The following is a 20,335-nucleotide window of genomic DNA, read 5'->3' as shown; positions in this document are numbered from 1 at the left end:
AACCCATCGACTTCAAATTACCAGTCATGCTCCTATTTTCAAATTACCAGTTAGGCTCATTGAAATCTTAAGGAATTGTAAATTTACGCTTCAGGTCTACTAAATATAATTGAATTTTAAATTAAAACATTAAACAAAAATATTTAATGTAGCAAATAGTGTCATGTTTCCCTTGATGCATACTCGACCAACATGCAATGCACATTTGTTCACTGTACATCGCAAACACTTGTTGAAGGAGAAATTATATTTTAAGAAATAATAGTATCTTATAAATCAGTTTCTTCCATTTAATCTCATTACTGATGCTATAAAACCATTAGATGGAACAACTCTCGAGTAACAATACAGAGGACCAACATTACCGGAATGACTTTAATCAGATACATTCATCGAGTAATAAGCTGAATGGATTAGATTTACTGGGCTATAAATATATTTCAATAATTAAAAGTATCCGCTACTCATATCATTAATTATGCATGATATGCTATGGAGTAAGCATGTCGCAATACCATCTCATGGTAGATAATACTATTTTTTTTTGCCATTTTTTTAGAATGTCAAGTAAAGAGGGACAGCACAAGTATCTACATTTGATCCACAACCATATTTCCCTGGTTATATACAATACGAAATAGATCATTAGACAAACATTGACCTATGGTGGCCTCACAACCAAATGGAGACCCCGATTGACTAAAAATTACCCCTGAACCTTTCCCAATAACAAGATTCAGAGGCCCAACAACGGTTGCAACACACGATTACACCGAAGCTTGACAAAAGAAAATTAAATAACCAATCAATTAAATTCAAAAGAACTAAAAGAAGAGCCTGCCAAATAACACCCTGGTGATTTGGTAGGAAATGGGGAAATGTTATGTACATGCAGCGGTTTTCCTTTTGAATTTATGCACAGCCTGGAGTCGAGTGAAGCGAATTTCGTTATTCCTTTCTTTGATGCAAGAATGCAAATCCTGAATTTTCTCTAATCAATGGTGGTAAATCAAGGTCTGATGTCTCAATCTCAGATATTGATTTGGATATATCATCCACTGTAAATGGTATACTGCAATCGCATAACAATATATTATTATTGCAGAAGAAACAAACATATTCTAAAATACATAGGATAGAAAGATCATTTACTTAAATTCCCAGAAAATAAAAAGGGTAATAAGGTTATATATGTTTACCTGGAGTCATCATCCAACAAGAAAGAGTTTCCAGTCTGGCTATTTGCTTCCTCGGACATCTTTACCCTCATGCTTCCAATAATCTACGTCAATGTGCATGTAAAACGTACAATTTCATAAGTATGCTTGCTGACATAATAACAGTCAATTGAATTAAAAAAATGGGTAAAACATACCTCTGAAGAGACACTATGAGTACCATACTTGTCATCCCAATACATTGTGCTTATCCTATATACTTGCTGAATACTAAGTTCCTGCAAAAAAAAGGACCTTTACTGTCAATTAAAGCCAACATTTATTTGATAGTGCATTTGGAACCAAAACAAATGTGACTTACAGGGCAAAGATCTCTGGTGATCTCCTCAAGAGTCTTTTTTGGCTTTTGGTGAATAACCTAATTAGACAAAAAAAAATCGTATTGATTTTCAGCAATAACCAAGAAGTTGCTACAATAAAGCCATTTATTATTTACTATTAATATAGTTTTCAAAGTTGCATACCAAGAATCCAACAGCTTGCCTAATGTGCTTCAGCTCATCCCAGGCAGAGCCAGCATACTGTCACACGTACAAATATTGAATGTATTAAATTAAGATTAAGAGCAACCTAGAATTCAAGGGCTCTAGAAAAAAGGGAGGGGAAGGACACCTCATCAGTAGCATCAAAGCACCATTGTTCTAACTCAGCCAGACCTGCTTTAACATACTCTCCATTGCTAAATGAACAGCACTCCCGGCGGAGGAGAAGACTGCAATGTTAAATGTATATAAGTATGATAGATTATGTTTAAACATGTATATCAAATGACTAAACAAAAATTAGGAAATACAACAGGTATTAACAAATCTAATTACAAGATTATAAATTAAAACAAAAGTACCTGTTAAATAGCTGAACATTAATAAAGGAAAATACTTGAACAAACACCTTTCGAACTAGCAATGGAGGCACCTACAAGAAGTCAAAGCACACTAATGAAGTCAATATATGTTCATGTCTTGCCTTCAAAACAGCTTCTTAGTTCTAATCCAACAATTTCAATTTTATACATTGTTTAGCGAAGACTTACAATATTGGCTTTCATGATGTTCAAGTAGGTGGTGAGACTCTTGACAATACTCTGCCAGTGGGCCATGAGATTCTGGTGTGCTTGTGGATTTGCATGTGAACGGGTCCCTTTTATCAGGCTTGCACGGGATGTCCTTGGTACCTACATTTTATTTTCCATTAGTTCAATTATTCATTTTCCTTTCAGTTCCAACCCCAACAGATAGCAAATTGTATTCTATCTTATTCCATCTTCTAATTAATACCTGGATGCATAGACCAAGAAGAGGGGATATCTCTTTCTTCAGGTTGTCTCTGATCATACCATATATTTTCTCTAGAAAAGCAGTAAGCTGCTGCTTGAAAAGTAGTGCTGGATACTTGGCCTCCACTTGACGGCCTCCAAGTAAAGCACGGCTAATAGTTTGTGGAGTACCACGAACCTTCAGTTATAGAAATTTATGGAGTTTCTATTAGTATGTTTAAACAACATTTAAAAAGGTTACATTGATATTTCATTCTAGATTTTATACCGAAGGCAACTTGGAGAACAAAGCAGACGACGGTGTTCTACGTCTATGTGGGGTAGAGTGCATGGCCCCACTTGTCTTTAGTGTCTTTTGTAGAAGTAACAGTAGAGTTGATGAATTAGAGAGCCAGTAAGCCAGCTTGTCATTATTGTCTTGTGTCTGTATAAGGAAAAATGGCAAAGGGTAAGCTAATTCCATAAAAAGGAGTACAGTTCTTAATAATTGTTTCTACAAGTACCTCAATACAGGTGCCTATTGTTTGGATAATACGGTCGAAAATACTGGTCCTCTCAACCTCAAATGACCTCCAATGTAAGAGGCATTTGTATATCATGCAAGCTGCTATTGGTCTTCTCCTAGAGAACCCTAGGTCTTGTGAAATACACTTGATGAGCAATTCTTGATTTTCCTGAAAAAAATATAAAATCAAAATTTCAAAGGATGCTCAAGTTAGCGGTAACGAACAACGGCAGTTAACAACAGCAGAGAAAATTTTCATACTTGTTGCCTATCATTAAGTGATTTCTGTGGTTTCTCCTCCGGTTCGATCTCCTTTCTGTCAGCTAATTTTGGAGTCATAGCCTACATTATTCGAGATAAGTTGGTCACATTCCACCATAAATCACATTTAAAAGTTTGAATTAAAGGAAAATGTTTACTCAAGTTCTATTTAAGTGTACTTACAAATGGAATGGGGGTTCTCTCGCCATTTTGAATATGGCCAACACGTTCTGGTGTTTCTGTCTGAAAAAATAGAGAACCAAATTTGCAATATAAATGTCGAGAGATCCAGCAAACATTGATATTCACTAGTCATTGCAATGAAATGTAATAAAAGTTATACAGGTACCTGGAACAGGTTTCTATTAGGATACATAGCAATTTGTTTGGCAGTGGGAGACATAACAACAGTCTGTTGCCGTAGTACTTTGCATTCTTCTTCCAGATTTGAGTTCTTTTCCTCCAGCCTGTGACAGTACAATCATACAACAAAAGCAATCAAACTATTTCACTCTTCACTGATATCTCTTTTTCAAGACAAGACTGTGATAGCAAGAACATATTTTGATGAAACAAACAGTTATCTAGTTGTCAGGAGTTCCTAAAAGCTATTTGAAACAGTTTGGATGGATGGCCTAAACTCATATCTAATCTTTTGTTTCTGCTTATTTTGTTTTTCTTGTAGTTACTGACTGGTTTCTAATAGTCATAGACCCTAATAGTATAGTACAAAAAAAAATTACTCTGGCTTAGGTTGAAATCTCAATAATATTTTCTGACAAAAAAGGAACCTTGATACAGTATCTTGAAGCTGTTCGATTTTCTTTTCAGAATCTTCAACCTTCTTGACTAATTCTTCATTTCTCTTCTCAGATTCTGCTTGTGCTGTCCTAGCTGCCTCACTTGCTTCTCTCTCTGCTTGCAACATAGCCTAAAGGCACAAAAAGAGCTATTTAGTATTTGCAAACTCTTGTGATTGAATCTTTTTTCTATAATTAAGCAACAGATTACTATTATAGACAAAATTATAAGAGGCAGAAGCAACACATCCTCCAATATATTTCTTCCACACTATATGCAGCTTTTACAAACCCTTAATATAATGATCAGATATTGGTATTTAAATAATAAAATGGACAAAATTTTGTGATTTTCCTAAATAAATAATCAGACATCAGTATCCGAATACCTTGAGTTGATCAACCTCTGCAGTTAAAGAGTTAACCTTGGCAGTATCCTCAACATGAATAAGAGTCTCTTTAACCACAGGAGGTGCCTCCTCAATAGCCTTTCTAGCTGCTTCTCTTTCTTTCAGTACAGCTGCCTTTGCTTCCTCCACTTGCCTCTGCATATCCCGCAGTTGCTCATGCAGCTTCCCCATCTCCTTCTCTTTTGCTTCCTCAAAGTCCGCCTAACAAAATTAAAGATACAGGACCATATTTATTCCAATTTCAAAAAATTAACAAACCTTTTATTCCAAAATAAAATTTAAGACATAATACATCTTAAAAAAACTAAAGGAAAAATAATTACTCTGCTGCGTTTTTCCAATGCTACCCGCAATGTAAGGTCTTCCACACGCTTTTCTAGTTGATCCTTTGCCGCTTTGAGGGCTCCGGTTTCTCTTGCAGCCTGTAAATAAATAATATATTGCGGAAAGGATAGTATGAGACAAACCAGATGGAAAGCAATCTTAAAGAGAGAGAAAATAGAATAAGTAAACAAAAATAGTACCATTTTGAGTTGTCTGAGAGCTCTTCTCGCAAGCCTTTGTCTCCAAGCGCATTGGTACATGAGTGTTGTGCGCTTGAGGCTCTTATAATACGCATATTCTCTATGACCACGCCATTTAGCCTAAAAACAAACAGATATTCTTAACATCTTCAAAGTTATATATCCAGAATAGGTACCAAAAATAATAGAGGAGACCTGGATAAGGATGGCAGCTTTAGTTTCCTTCCGGAACCTGAATTCTTTGCGACCAGACATTGCACGTAAGCCGGCTTGTAATGTAACTGCAGATTTCTGTAGCTGCAAGTATGACTTCCTTGCAAAGTACTTGCGCAAATTCTTCTGTACTTTGAGTGCTGCTGCCTCCCGACGTATCATCTCATATACCTTGCGAGCCAGCATTCCTGCATTAAGAGAATAAGTTTATTGAGACAAATATTTTACAAACTTGAGTGGAGCAGGTGTTGCTGTTCATATGTCCATCATCCAAAAAGAAATTAGGGGCTTACCTCTGCAGAGAGATTGGATATCAATAGCAGACTTCTTTAGCACAAGGAACTGCTTGCGTGCTATGTGTGTGCGTATCTGCCTCTGGATTGTTCTGGCAGCCCTTCCTAGCACCTCTGTTCTACGAGCATCCAAATCAGCCATCTGTCCCGCTCTCAAAAACACCTTCATTTTTCCAATCTGACATGGCGGGCATCCACAAGACAAGAAACTTAGCACGTCTATAGTTCAACTTGTCCTTCCAGACAATTACTTAGAAAAAAAAAACGTAAAGCTATAGTTCATTGCAATATACAGATTACCTGATAATTAGCCAGTCCCAGCTTATCCAAAATTTTCCGACACATGATCTTCTCATCATTGCTACCCAGAAGAAAAAATTATAAAATAATGTACGAAAACGTAGTAGAGTAACATGACAACAAATAGCAAGCTTTTCTTACTTTCCATCCAACAATTCTGGCGCAAGCACACCAAAACGATGGAGAAATTCATAGAATGTTTTTCTTGTCGGGTATCCGGCACAACTGATCCTAATTGCTTCAAGAACACCCTATAATAATTGAAATAAAGGAATAATCAACATATAATAACCTCTAAGTGAAATGATGGTTAAATAAGGAAGTTGATTTCGATTAACATACACCACATCTCAGTTGTTGGAGGACATTTTGATTTTCAAAAATTGAAGGTTTGAGTATATTATTTGGCTTCACACATCTGATGTAGTGTGGCTCCGTTGAGCTTAGTGTCTCCATCAGTGCTTGGAGCTGTAGCTGAGATTAATATAAACAAAAAATGTCATTGCCTTGTCTTAAAAAATAGGTTCTCTCAAGAAGCATTCTTATAAATAGAGGATAGAGACCCAGCAAGTTAATCTTCTGCAATAATATAAATCTTTTCAGTTTTGTACGGGTATGAAATATAATACATACCTGTAGGCACAGATCAACAGTGCCACCTTTTTCAGAAAGATATATTTTCTTTTCCTTTTCCTTTTCCTTTTCCTTTTCTTTCTTTAATGGATTTGTTTTGTATCTATATTGTTCTTTTGTTGAACTAGTAAAGGACAAATTAAGCTATATTTTGCTCATTCATTTGTGGATCCATTTTAGTGTGCTTGTGTCTTTCAATCAACATCTATGAATCTTGCTTCCATGATGTTGGTTTGTGCTTAATTGCAATTTACAATTTCTTCCCAAAAAAATGTCAACTTGATTTTCTAATTAAGAAATAAACCTTAAATCGAGCACCGATTGATGAAAACTTTGAAGATTTAGATGTCTCCTCAGGAAGTGGGGGAAACAAGCCCGCCACAAATGGACATGTTGATGCATCAAGCAAATCTTGATGCTCAGCGACCACATAGTCTTTATTCTTGTCTAGAAAATAGTCAGCCTGATAGGTCACCTGTACAAAAATATATAAATAAATATCAATAATAATAATAATGAATAACATATGATAACAAATTAAATTTAGTTACTTATCAACTAAAATGGGATTATATAGAGTTAGATAAGGGAATAAACGAGTAACATACATCTCCGGCATAATGGACAATAGTGAAAGCAGTACGGGACAGCTTTGGCTTAACGAATCGCTTGTTTTTCTGGAATGTCACGTACAACTTTTGAGCGAATGTCTCATGTGTTGATCTAGGAAACATGCTGAAATTAGGTACATACAGTCAAGGGGAGAAATGTTGTTAGCTGTCTTGGCATCAAGGTAGAACAACGATAGATTGTCCTGCAAATGTAATTGATTCAAAAACTCAGGAGCTTACCAGGCCTCATCAAGCAGTGAGATAACTCCACCAGGTTTCTGAGGTAAAAAAAAATGAAATAACATTTTCAGAAGCCAGAGTGGAAAATTACATCCACACACTGTACTTTAGAAATTCAAATAGATTACATTTACTTGCATAAAAAATATATAATAAAATATTTGTCCAGAATAAAATGTTTAGTGCCTTAAAAGCTCCAAACAATTAATATAATAAAAAGACACAAAACAAATTACACAAGTCCAACAATAATTATTAACAAATTCACAAATTGATTTGGTACTAGTACTGATTGGTACAAATTATGGTCTGCCCGGAATCTGACTACTTCAGTAATGTGATCAAAGATTGTATCCTTCTATTAAGAGAATTACAAACCTTCTCAATTAAGTCTAAGACATCTTGATTATCAACAAAATCAATATAACTCCAGTTTATCTCCTCCTTGGTATATTCTTCCTGCTCCATTTTAAAGACGTGCTGCAACAGAGATGGACATTTTAGAATTTAGAAAGACAAATTATGCTGCACATCCTAGTTTCTTCAACCTCCTTTTTCAAAGATTAAAGCACGAGATAGACTATATGTTTCAGCACCTGGTTAAAATGTTGTTGAAGCTTTTCATTTGTATAGTTGATGCAAAGCTGTTCAAAACTGTATGGAAAGACAAATTACAAATTAGTCAAAAGTTCAAAATATTGAGTTCCGACTATCAGCAAGTTCAACTTGCTACATAAATATTTTACCTGTTAACTTTGAAACTTTCAAAACCATAAATGTCAAGAACTCCAATCAATTGTTTTGAGTTTGAATCCTGCCCAATTGAGACATTAATTTTCTCCACGATCCTGCATGTAGGACAACACAAAGGTAAACAGCAAACACATTATCTCCATTTTAGTAAGTATATACCAACAAAAACTAAATCATTTTGCAGAAATCGTATCTATTTATTCAACCATTAATTTTTTTAAATTCTTCTGCATATAGGAAGAAAAAAATGGTTTCAAAGAAAATTTCCACAAAGAAACCCCATATCTCCTGTCAGCCATGATTTAATAAGAGAGGAGAATATTTTGGTAAGAGAAGAGCCTGGATTTCAACATACCTAATTAAAAAAAATTTAGATGAGAAGAAGTGCAATACCAGTCAAACAATCGAGAATATATAGTCTTTGCCAACCCATCTCTACTGACAATAGCCGACTCTGGATCAAGAGTTCTAGTAATGACTTCTTCTGGCGTGACTATTATTCGAGTAATCAATGCTTTCTCCAATTTGTCACAGTCACACCTGAAAAACAATGTAAAACAAAATACAACCTAGTTAGTGGATGCACCTAACAAGGTTCCACTACTTCTTGCAGATGATGTGAATCTGTGCAATTTTTGTACTTACATTAAGAGGTCAGATGCCATTTTTAGATGGTATCTTGACTTCTCATCCTTAATAACTGATGAATCAATCTCTTTTCCTTTTGCAAAATCAATATTTCCAATGTGAAGCACAGCTGCTACAACCCGAAATATTGCCTCCTATAGTTGACCAAAGCAAGCACATTTTTAGTTTTTAAACCACAAGATATTGAGTAACATAGAAAAAGAAAACAAAATAGCAGCTCATACTTGTTCTTCCTCACTTATTCCAACTATATCCATAGCCCTTCTAGTAGCCAAATACTCCTGTGCATCATTAATACCGTCTACCTCAATGCAATTTGATTGGTTAAGGTAGTGAAAAATCTTAGGGTCATCCAACTTGTATCTTTTTCTGTCCTGAAATAAATAAACAACATTCATTCAGTTGTTAGTATTATACAAACATTAAAGACATGAACATGGAATGAAAAGGAGAGGTACCTCTTTCGGAGCAGCACAGAGGAAGTAAAAGCAATGATAGTTTCTCTCAGGAGTATTGATTTGGCAAACTCTAGATCTCTCAAGCAAGTAGGTTCTAATAGCAGCACCTGAGATCCGACCCGTCTTGTCGAATTGGATCTCCACAAACTTACCAAACCGACTTAACCACACAAGAATTTAGCAGACAGTTAATTTACCAATTGAAAGACAATTGTAAGTAGAATAAAAATTCAAAAACACTTGGATATTCAGAAGTTTACCTGGAGTTGTTGTTTCTGACGGTTTTTGCATTGCCAAAGGCTTCAAGGACAGGATTTGACTAAAAATTAAAAATACACAAATCAATCACGATTATTTTTATTTTGAAGGTCAGTAAACAAAATTACAAACGTTATTTGTATTGTTAAAAAAAATATATAGTACTTGGCTCTGTTACCATATAGTCCAGGACTACTGCTGATCACAATAATATATGGCAGAGTAACCAAACATGCAGCATTTGAGACTGGCTCTTTATGAGATTTTCAATGTAATATGTTTAGTATTGAACCAAGCATTGCTAATGCTTGATGATAGACTACAAAATACCATTAGACTAACACAGTAGACTTACTTCTAGAACTTGTTGCTCGACAGTTCTCCCTTCTGTACCCGATGATCTCCCCCCCAAGTAAGCCAGATATCTCATAAGCATCTTAGTAGTTTCAGTTTTACCAGCACCACTTTCACCGCTCACCAAAATGGAGTTGCTTTTCCCTTCATTTATCATTGCCCTGTTTTAATTATGTTTCACTTTGTTAATTATTGTCGGAACTGACGTGTTGTTATATTACAATAACAACAACAACAAAGTGTTTAGTCCCAAACAAATTGGGGTTACTTAAATGTACTTAAACCAAATTGACCGCTCATGAACTGCACTTAAATGTTGTTACTTAAAACAAAATAAGGGCCACTTGTTAGACACCACTTGGTATCACAATTTAGTTACTAGTATATACTAGTACCACATAGACCACTTCACTATCAAATACAACCAGTGTTTTTCAGTTGTTATTAATGGTATAGCAACATGTAAAATGGAAATTAACTGGAATCAGTTGGAATAATTAGGTACCTATAGTATTAGAAGACATAATAGTACCAAATTGACCACTTCAATATCAAACACTACCAGGGGTTTTCAGTTTTTATTATTGGTGTAGAAACTTGTAAATGAAAATTAACTGGAATCAATAACCGGGTAACGAAGTATTAGAAGACATAACCTGTAAGCAACATCAGCAATTGCAAAAACATGAGGACTAAGCTCCCCTAAATCGGCGCCTTTGTATTGTTCCATCATGTGTGTATCGTACAGGTGCGGCAACCGTTGAAATGGGTTCACCGCTATGAGAATGTTACCTGTATATGTCTGAAACAAAAGCAGCAGATATAGTTCAGTTAACTTCCTTTCCTAAGTTTGCAAGTAGTGATGGAGACAAGCGGAATAGTTAAAGAGCGTACATAGATTTCATTGAGCTCATAGCGGATCTTTAGGTTTTCTAATACACCAGGTTCATGTAGGTAGGATAGTCGTGTCATGTCATCCACCCCACCAGCTGGCGCTTCGGTATCCTTCGGATACACTTTTGATATATCTGCCACAACCTGCTTGCAAACATAATTTTGGAGAAAAGACACTATATTATACATATTACTAATTTCTGTGATTCAGGTTAGACACAAAACATGTATAACTACATTAAGTTGAGTTTTTTAATGAAATTGACCAATGTAATATGTAAAATGCAAACACAAAAGGTAATCGCGAAAGCACTTTGGTTACTTACATTCTTTCCAGTTGTTGTGTTGACATGAACTTGACTGCCGCTAATTTTAGAAACCTCTCCATCAACCCAAGCTAGTTTTGGATCTTCAACCCATACATGTGACCCCACAACTATATTTATTGGTGTAGCCGCCTACATAAGATGTCAGGCAAAATGTTGTCAAAATTGTAACCATGCTTATATAGAGAATTCAGCAAAGTATGTGTATCTAAGATATAATATTATATTAAGATGTTGATGTTGTGTTAGGAATGGCAAGGATATTTCCAGGAGAACTTGAAGTCTTTTCTCAACTAGGGATATTAATAAAGTATCCATCCGCTACTGCAAAGTGTATAGTAAGTATAATATAAATAAAATAGCGGATTCCAAACATAGTACCTGGAGAAACACAGGATAGGTCTATAAATAGAGTTGCATCAAGCTAAAAACTTTTTACTTGCTGCACGTTACTTGAACTATTTAAAATATTTATAGGTAGCAATAATTATGGGAAGTTGCCAAATCATCATCAATAACTTAGAAGAAAGCAAAACCCGGTTGTTTTCCACTTTAATAATTTTGATCCATTTAAGAAAACTTCAAATTAAACAAATACACATATGGATATTCAGGTTACTCCCAACTAAAAAGGTGAAAAATCAATCTTAATTGACTATTTGAGTTTATGGCACCCAAAAGAGACATTATTGCTCCCCTAGATTTCAAAAAACTCCCTTAAAATGGTCAGACGTTTTGCTTCGCTGAACTAGAATCCTATCCATATGCTGGCAAAATATTGCAAAGCTAGCTCGAAGTTTCAACTCGAATCCAAAACAACTACGATAATCACCTAGAGTACAGTAATAACCTAGTTCATTGTCGATACCTACATTGGGTGAAAGTATCTCAAAGTCCAGCTTTCACCGTTCAATTCAATATTCCTTCAAATTTTCCAAGGTACCGACTATAAGTAAAAGCATAGATCAACCGGTTACGAGATGTCATGTCCAAATTTTGAGTAGAAAAAACTCTAATAAACTGTATACAATGAAACTCCAAGATACACGCAATCAAATTAAGAAAACAATAAGCTCACTAACCATCGATCATATGCCTGATCCAACGACTCCGACCAGATTCCAGCACAATTCGATGGCCAAAGGAACAAATTTTGAAGAAATTTCCTGAATTTCACGATATCAGAATGAGCGAATCGGGGAAAAAGAGGGCTATTTTCTACTAACTATCACACCCTCTCTTCGCTATTACGCTTCTACTTTTTTTTTTCCTCTCCTCTCTCTCCCGCCTTACTCAGACTTGGTTGCAGTGGGACGGAGTCTCTCTCTAGGTTTCTCTCTCTTCCTTCTTCTTTGGGTTTCGTGGGAATGTGGGATGAGCTGCTCCAGGTCTTGGGTGGAAGGGGGTAGATCTGGTAAATCAATTCATCAATTTGGCGAATTAATGTTTGAAATGAACTGATATGGAATTAGCAACCGAATTCTGGACGGCGCTGCCCCTTGCGTAAGCAGCTGCTGTTGTTGCGGCTACGGTTTCTTTTCCTATGTGACGGTTTTACCCTTTCGGATTTTCTGTGTTGCTACTTTCTTTGTTCCCATAAGAAGTAATAAAGATGAACCCGGTCTTCGATATTGAATTTGTTTGCACAAGGGGACCTTGATTTAGTGGGAAAGCGTACTGTGGAGTGGACCATGATACTTGATCGACAAATAAACGGTATAGATATAAGAGTGAGGCTATGGTACATTGCACATTTCGTGCATTGAATTTATATTTTTATTTTTAAAATTTAAATAGTCAATTTGAACAGTTCAATATTATTATCATGTGAAAATATACTTGAAAATTAAATTTTATTTTATATGAAATATTTTTACTATTTTTTTTGGTAGGTAGAAAATCATTGTTTTCGAATGCTCCGTAATTTTTAGATCAAGTGTTTTTCTAATTGTCACAGAAAATAATAAAATAATTTCAAAAAATATAAAATTTGGTATCCAAGTATATTTTCATATGATAATAATGTTGAGCAGTACGAATCGACTATTTGAACTTTGAAAATAGAGACATGAATCTAATACACAGAACGATCTGCGCATTGTAGAGTACCATTGCCTCATTCTAGAAATAATGTATGCATTATTTTTTTATTATAAAGAGTTATTTCAAAACTTTCAAACTTCTAATCATGTTTCTATGATTTCTCATCTTTGTATTTTATTTTAATAAATTAAAATTGCAAGACATTATACGAATCATGTGTATAATTATCAAGAACTTGAGAATTATTGCATGCATTGAACCTTCTACAATATCTCTGACTTTTTGTCATAGTTTGTGTAATTTTACTTTTATATTAGTAAAAAATGTAAAATTTTAAGGAGAAAATATCATTTGTTAAAAGGGAAAATTGTTTATTTGCCACTCCAAAACCTTTAAATTGTAAAAATGTTATTTTGAAATTTGAAAATGTAAAAATGCCACTCCAAACTTCATTAATTTGTAATTTTGCCACTCCAAATAATTAATGACTAAAATACATTCCATTCTTCTCTTTCTCTTCTTCTCCTGCCATGGATGGTGCAATTTAAATGAATATACATAGTATAATTTATTCTTCTCTTTCTCTTCTTCTCCTGCCATAGCTGGTGTAATTTAAATGAATATACATAGTATAATTTGAAAAAATTATGGTGGAAATAATTTGTCTCCTCTTCTTCTTCTCCTGCCATAGCTCCTTCGACATTCAACTATGGGCCGTCTGATTTAAATAGCAGAGCCTTGATCTAAATAAGAGAAATTTTATCTTGGTTAATCACTCCTCTTACTCTTACGTAGAAATATATTTTCCATTAAATTGAAAAGCACCTTACATTACACACGCCTACGGGTGGCATTTGGGCCCAAAAAAATTAGAAAAAAAACATCTTTTACAAAATTCCGAGTGAGTATTCCATCAGGTACCTGATCATGTAGAAATTCCCAGTGGGATATAGGGTTGCTCTGAGACTTGTGCAAGATTAAAATGGACACTCAGATCTCATTATACACGGTCAGGTATTGTAGTGGATCTGAATTCTTCTGTAGCAAAGGAGAAATTATCGAATTACACCAGCCATAGCAGAAGAAGAAGGAAGGGTATTTTAGTCATTAATTATTTGGAGTGGCAAAATTACAAATGAATGAAGTTTGAAGTGGCATTTTTACAATTTCAAATTTCGGGATGGCATTTTTACAATTTGAAAGTTTTGGAGTGACAAATAACCAATTTTCTCTTGTCAAAAGTTCTTAAAACTTTTCAATAAATATTAACAAGCCTAATAATCATTACAATGTTTATTTAAAATTAATTATACATTGAAAAAATTGCCAATCTCTGAGAACAAATGATATTTTGAGTGTAAAATTACATATCCAGAGACAAAAAATCATCTCACTGTAAAAGTGAAGAAGTTTATAGTAAATATTTTGTAAAATAAATTTGTTAACTACTTTCTTGTAAAAATTCTCTTGGCATTGATTTATTATCAAACATTGACACTGTATTTACATACTTTTATTCCTTTTCAAATCATTTTTTAATAAAACTGTGCGAAGAAATCTGAATAAACATATGATTTTTTTTTCTTTGAGCATATGAGAGGGAACATTAAATATATATACACGGTTCATACTTAGTACGATGGAACAGGTCTTGGTAAATTCTCTTCCCTGGGATTTGGATTTTTCTCACTCGCTGTATCACCGGCTTTCTAGGCTGGACTGGGGACGTTTCATGACTCAATTGGGGCATTATTTAAACAAACTCATGTGATTTGTTATTCTCTAATTATTTTTTTAAGCAGTGCTTGCTAAACTGTTAAAGCATGGCGATATTGTAAATGAGGCCACTATAACTTATAAAAGGACATATTTGGTGTATCCATCTGGATCCCATAATATGGTGTCACGTAGAATTTCATTAGCATGCTGATCCTTGAAATTGAGTTTTAATGGCTTGCTAGCGGTAATTTTTAAATAATAAAGGGAAATTTCATGTTAAATATTTTTAAATAATAATCTCTAAATTCAAACTTCGAAACGGCAAGTTAAAAGCGTTGAATAAAATATATTTACCCCTAATTGCGTTGGGAAAAAAAAAAATCACATTTTCAAATATAAAAGGTTGAAACTTTTTTTGCGCAGTATTTTTTTTTCCCCTTTCGAGCATTTAAGGGCGTGTTCGGATGTCACGGGATTACGGAATGAGAATGGGAATGGGAATAGGAATTCACTTTTGAAAAAGTGAGAACTCATGGGTACGGAATGCACGGGATTAATTATGGGAATATGAGAAAATGAGTGTTCGTTTGTATCATGGGATTAATTGTGGGAAATCTTTATTTATTTTAAAATATGTATATTTATTTAATTGTTTTAGTTTAGTTTAGTTGTAAATGATTTTTATTTAATTATTGTTTTTAAATAAAATTGATTAAATAATAACATTAAATAAATTAAACATTTTTAATAATAATTACTACTAAAATGGGTAAAAATAAAATAAAAATATTTATAAATAAAAAATAAGTAAACAATAATTTAAAACATTTACCAAAAAATAAACATTTATAAACATTTACAAAAAAAAATAAACATTATAAACAAACAATTCATGTATGTAAATTGAATTTTCAAGAATAATTTGTGTATAAAATCTAGTATCACAACATGTCACCTTTTTTATTCACTTGAATACTTTAATATTGAAAAAAAAAAAAGAACTCAGTCCGGATCATTGGTTTGCTTAGTCCCACTATTTAAAATGAATAAAAATTGATCACTTTATATATAACCCATTGTAAACTAGCAGCTTTGCCACGTCTTCAAACAAAAAGTAAGAAAAAACAAAAATGTGGTCTGAGACCCGGGTTTTTGAACATCAAAAATTGTACTGAAATGGGAACACATCGGGTACACCTACGGGAAATTTTGAGGAAAATTTTGGACTGCCGAAAGCTTTAATCAAAACCCATCAAATTCCCAGTAAAATTTTGACAGCCGAACAGGCCTTAGTAGTTAGTACATATAACATATCAAATGCCTTGCGTTGAAATTCAAAACTTGCAAATATCTTAGCACACGTGATCTGAAATATTTTACCAGAAGTCTCTGACGTATTTCATCGCTCTTTTTCATTTGATATTTTTAGTCCGCTTTAAATCGATCTAAGTTACAATAAACTAATAAAGCATTCTGAATCACATCAGTACTAAGCAATGAGGATCTCAAATCTTTCACATTTCAAATAATTTTCAATGAAAAGACAGACTAGTTATCAAATTGTTTTGATGTAACTTCTCCAAACTTGTCTAACAAAAATGAGGAGGGTTCCAATACCTCATCTTTGTCATACTTCATCATACTTCAATTTTATATCTTCATTTTCAAAATTTAAATTGTCGATCCGAACCATTTAACATAATATTTATACTAAAATATGCATGGAGATGAAATTTTATGTTTTTTTTTGAATTATTTACTATTTTTTAAGATAGATACAAAGTCACTGTTTTTTGAACTGTTAAAAAAACAGTGATTTTCTACCCATCTTAAAAAATAGTAAAAAAATTTTATCCCTAACCATATCTTAGCATATATATCATGTTGAACGGTTCGAATCGATAATTTGAACTTTGAAAACGTAAATATAAAATATGAGATATGATGAGGTATGAAAAATATGAGGCATTGGAATCCCCTTCAACAGAAATTACGAGATAGTTACTATGGTGATAGTTTTAGGGTATGTATCATCTACGGTATCGTATTCATTTCAATAAGTTGAGATTAACTCTAGGGGATCCATTCTTGATATTTGTGCCACAATAAAGAACACTCTGAATTTAGTAATTGAATGTTACGATATTGAGGTGATCCAAATTTATATTGAGGTAACAAAGAGGATATGGACTAATAATATAGAAGATAGTGCAAAACTTCTTTTTTTTGAGGTAGAGATAGTGCAAATCTTTTTAATACGCCGATAGTTGTTTGATGTCCTCCGCCGCGCTTGAAATTAAAATTGGAGTTTTAATTAGTATAGAACTGCTTCCGCTAAATTAGATTGGATATTGGAGCAGATTCTCTCTCTCTACGACAAAAAAACTACTACACTAGTTTTGAAAATTCCAGGTGAGTTAGATGTGTCATTTTATATTAAAATGATTAATATACATGTAAGGTTATTGATTTTTATTATGCTATGCTCAAATAACGTCACTATAACGCGGAATAGCGCTGATAGCGCTATAACTTTTATGATCTGAAAATGCTATAGCGCGCTATTTAGAACCTTGTTCAAAAGATACGAATGTCAATCTTAAAAAATGCATACAAAGAGAGATCACCTGACAAGTATTTTATTTTAACAATTTTAAGGACCCTTAAAAATAATTTTTAATTTAAAATTCAACAATAGATGATTTGTATTATTGGCATATCACGCCTGTAAAATGATAATATTTGTTGTGCGTTTTACTGTACATCGAGTGTTTAAAAATTTTAACAGTTCGAAATTGATGATCTTTGATGCATCCACTTATAATACTTAAATTATATGGAATATAATTGTTAGGTTGTCTATATCTCCACAACATATCTATAAATTTATTCGTTTTAATTTTCAATTTTGTTTATTCTTTTTAGAAAATTTCCTCTCGATATCAGCAAACTAACCATTGTCGCACTCCTTAAGGCCCTGTTCGGTTGCACCAGTGGGAATAGGAATGAGTACGGGAATGAAAAATTTTGAACTGAAAATTACTGTTCACGTGAGAAAAAAAAATTCAGTCTGAGTGAATTTTCATTTTCCCACGTGAACAGTAATTTTCACGGTGCAGCCGAACAGGCCCTAAAGGCCTGTTCGATTGCACTAGTGGCAATAGGAATGGGTACGGGAATAACAAATTTTGAACTAAAAATTACTGTTTACGTGGGAAAAAGAAATTCAGTCTGAGTGAATTTTCATTTTCCCACGTGAACAGTCATCTTCACAGTACAACCGAACAGGCCCTAAAAGAAAATGGAAAATTAAATAAGTCGACTTCTGATTTTTGTTTTAAATCTAGAACGCAACATAGTTTTATATATGACCTTTTGACAAAAGAAAGGTTCAATCAATCCATTATTTCATATACTAGTTTTTAGTTCTTCGTTGTACGGTTTTTTTTTTTTTGAAAACTTGGTAGTAGCTATTAAGGTTCGTGAGGGGAAATTGAACTCTCAACTTTTAGATATAACAACTCTATGATATTTTCCTAACCAATTATGCTACCTACCCTTTCGTTTTACGGTTTTTCAACATTGCGCGCATGATGTGCTTTATTTTTTTCCCGCCACGCCCATGATGTGCCTAATATTTCAAGTTTAATACGACTGTTTCCATTAAATATGGACATCACCTCTTATTTATTTTATTAACGTTTTTACAATTAGAAAAATAAACATCTGAAATGATATTTATAAGAGTGAGTCTATGGTACTATGCATATTACGATTTGTTACCGTGCTACGGTTCTATGTTCGAGTTTTCAAATCCTAACGGTCGATCCGAACTGTTCATCTTGTTCTCCATATTAATACGTGTTTGGAGACCAAATTTTACATTTTTTGAAAATTTTTTTATTATTTTTTTAGATTTATTGAAAATCACTGTTTTTGGATGGTCCAGAATTTTCAGATCAAGTGATTTTCTAAATATCTAAAAAAATAGTAAAATTTGGTTTCCAAATAGATATTAATACGGAGAACAAGATGAACGGTTCGGATCGACTGTTAGGATTTGAAAACTCAAATATAAAGCCGTAGTACGGTAACAACCCGTGATATGCATAGTACCATAAACTCACTCTATTTATAATGTTGAAAAATAAAAAGTAAGTATAAATCTCGAAACCGTTTTAATAATTAATTTTTACTGCCTCGTATCAAGTCTTTGGGAATATTTTCTCGGAAGTTTTCGCAGTTTGTTTGAATGAAAAAAATATTTTAATTATTTGCTATCTTGTCTTGTCCATTTTCACTGCTTAGCCAAGAGCTTTCGCACGATTCTGATGAGGCTACGTTTGGATACACTCTAGAATAGTTAAAATAGCTACTATTTGAGAATAGTATATGAAAATAGTAATTTTTGGAAGAGTGTGAGAATAGTGTTGATGTGGTGCTATTCGGAATAGAGAAAATATTGTTTGAATTAAACATTTAGAATAGTGATGGAGGGATTGAACATTTGAGAGAGCACCAATTGATATTCCGACTTTTTGTAGGAATAGTGGAACAACGCTATTCTCGCTATTCCAAAAAGTAATTGAGTAATTTTGGATGGATTGAAATAGCGGTATTCTTGCTATTCTCGCTATTCTCAGTACATCCAAACATAGCTACAAGAACAACAAAGTTTTTTTTTCATAATTCTCGTATTATATCAATTTTTTTATTATTGACATTATTTTTAATTTATTATCAAATTATATCCAAATCACTATTTTAAGATCTTTCTTAATAATGTTCGAAGATTAAATTTATCATTGTGCTTGTGATTCGAGTGATTCTTTTTTAAATATAACCAAATTTAATATTTTTAACAAAGCAAGCACCGTTGATTTGAATTCTACAAAAAACAGCTTCACCGATTCAAAGGATCGGTGGAGGCACAAACATGTTTGCTCCACCGATTCGCTTGATCGGTGAAGCCATTTTATGGAGCATGACTAATATAACATCAGTGTCATTTCAGTTTATATAACACCAACTCCAAAATCTATCAAATCGAGTTCAAATGGTGAATCCATACCGTTCAAACCAATTTACTTTATGAGTGATGTGTTTACATGCAAACTTTTTATATTTTCAAGTTATTTTAGTATCAAATCAAGCGGCAAAAAAATTGAAAAATGAATGTATTAAAATTAACTTAAAAACTCAAACATTTGATCGCTTGACTTGATATCAAATAAACTCAAAAACTTATAAATTTTATATGTAAACGCACAACTAATGAAGTAGATCGTTTTGAACGGTTTGGATTCACCATTTGAACTCGATTTGATAGGTTTTGGAGTTTGTGTTATATAGACTGAAATGACACTGATATTATATTAGCCATACTCCATTTTATGACCCATGCAAACAATCTAACCACAAAAATCAATAGTAAGATTGGTGGAGCAAACATGTTTATGTCTATACCGATCTTGCGGATCGGTGGTGTTATTTTTTATAAAAAAAATAAATCAATGACACTTGTTATGTTAAAATATTTAAAATTAATTCTATTTTTTTAAAAAAATCTCTTTTGAAG

At 33.3% G+C, this 20,335-nt stretch overlaps 1 protein-coding gene and 1 long non-coding RNA gene across 3 annotated transcripts; one reads left to right on the top strand and one right to left on the bottom strand.

Annotated features, from left to right (window-relative positions):
* Window positions 1–150: 150 nt before the first annotated feature.
* Window positions 151–767, top strand: LOC144563202 (uncharacterized). The gene is made up of 2 exons (XR_013514280.1): window positions 151–214; window positions 398–767. It is a non-coding gene; the product is annotated as an uncharacterized LOC144563202 (long non-coding RNA).
* On the bottom strand, window positions 572–12,508 carry LOC144563200 (myosin-17-like). 2 transcript variants are annotated; one of them, XM_078312621.1, is made up of 39 exons: window positions 12,078–12,508; window positions 10,996–11,127; window positions 10,670–10,813; window positions 10,432–10,577; window positions 9,777–9,936; window positions 9,424–9,482; window positions 9,164–9,323; window positions 8,930–9,079; window positions 8,703–8,839; window positions 8,451–8,597; window positions 8,051–8,152; window positions 7,901–7,958; window positions 7,683–7,784; window positions 7,305–7,342; window positions 7,062–7,188; window positions 6,758–6,928; window positions 6,163–6,294; window positions 5,962–6,071; window positions 5,821–5,881; window positions 5,521–5,698; window positions 5,210–5,415; window positions 5,015–5,134; window positions 4,814–4,912; window positions 4,470–4,691; window positions 4,072–4,211; window positions 3,630–3,747; window positions 3,464–3,523; window positions 3,281–3,361; window positions 3,018–3,188; window positions 2,783–2,938; window positions 2,516–2,692; window positions 2,272–2,412; window positions 2,083–2,153; window positions 1,851–1,950; window positions 1,703–1,759; window positions 1,540–1,596; window positions 1,376–1,456; window positions 1,200–1,282; window positions 572–1,072 (listed from the first exon to the last, which is right to left on the bottom strand). In XM_078312621.1, the coding sequence occupies exons 1-39, from the start codon at window positions 12,078–12,080 to the stop codon at window positions 949–951; spliced, it is 4,581 nt and encodes a 1,526-aa protein (XP_078168747.1). In that variant the 5' UTR covers window positions 12,081–12,508; the 3' UTR covers window positions 572–948. The 2 variants fall into 2 exon arrangements, with proteins under 2 accessions (XP_078168747.1, XP_078168746.1); XM_078312620.1 differs by having other exon boundaries at window positions 4,814–5,134.
* Window positions 12,509–20,335: the final 7,827 nt, after the last annotated feature.

Source organism: Carex rostrata, chromosome 12 (genome assembly GCF_964058835.1).
Source record: "Carex rostrata chromosome 12, lpCarRost1.2, whole genome shotgun sequence".
Lineage (NCBI taxonomy): Eukaryota > Viridiplantae > Streptophyta > Magnoliopsida > Poales > Cyperaceae > Carex > Carex rostrata.
The sequence above is the reverse complement of the archived record's forward strand: the minus strand, read 5'-3'. Positions and strand labels throughout refer to the sequence as shown.

What these genes read in the sequence shown, in the direction of transcription:
- LOC144563200 (XM_078312620.1), bottom strand. An exon ending in TCTGTGCTGCTCCGAAAGAG is followed by an intron (nt 9,080 to 9,163) that starts GTACCTCTCCTT and finishes TATTTATTTCAG; the next exon opens with GACAGAAAAAGATACAAGTT. An exon ending in CTAATAGAAACCTGTTCCAG is followed by an intron (nt 3,524 to 3,629) that starts GTACCTGTATAA and finishes CTATTTTTTCAG; the next exon opens with ACAGAAACACCAGAACGTGT.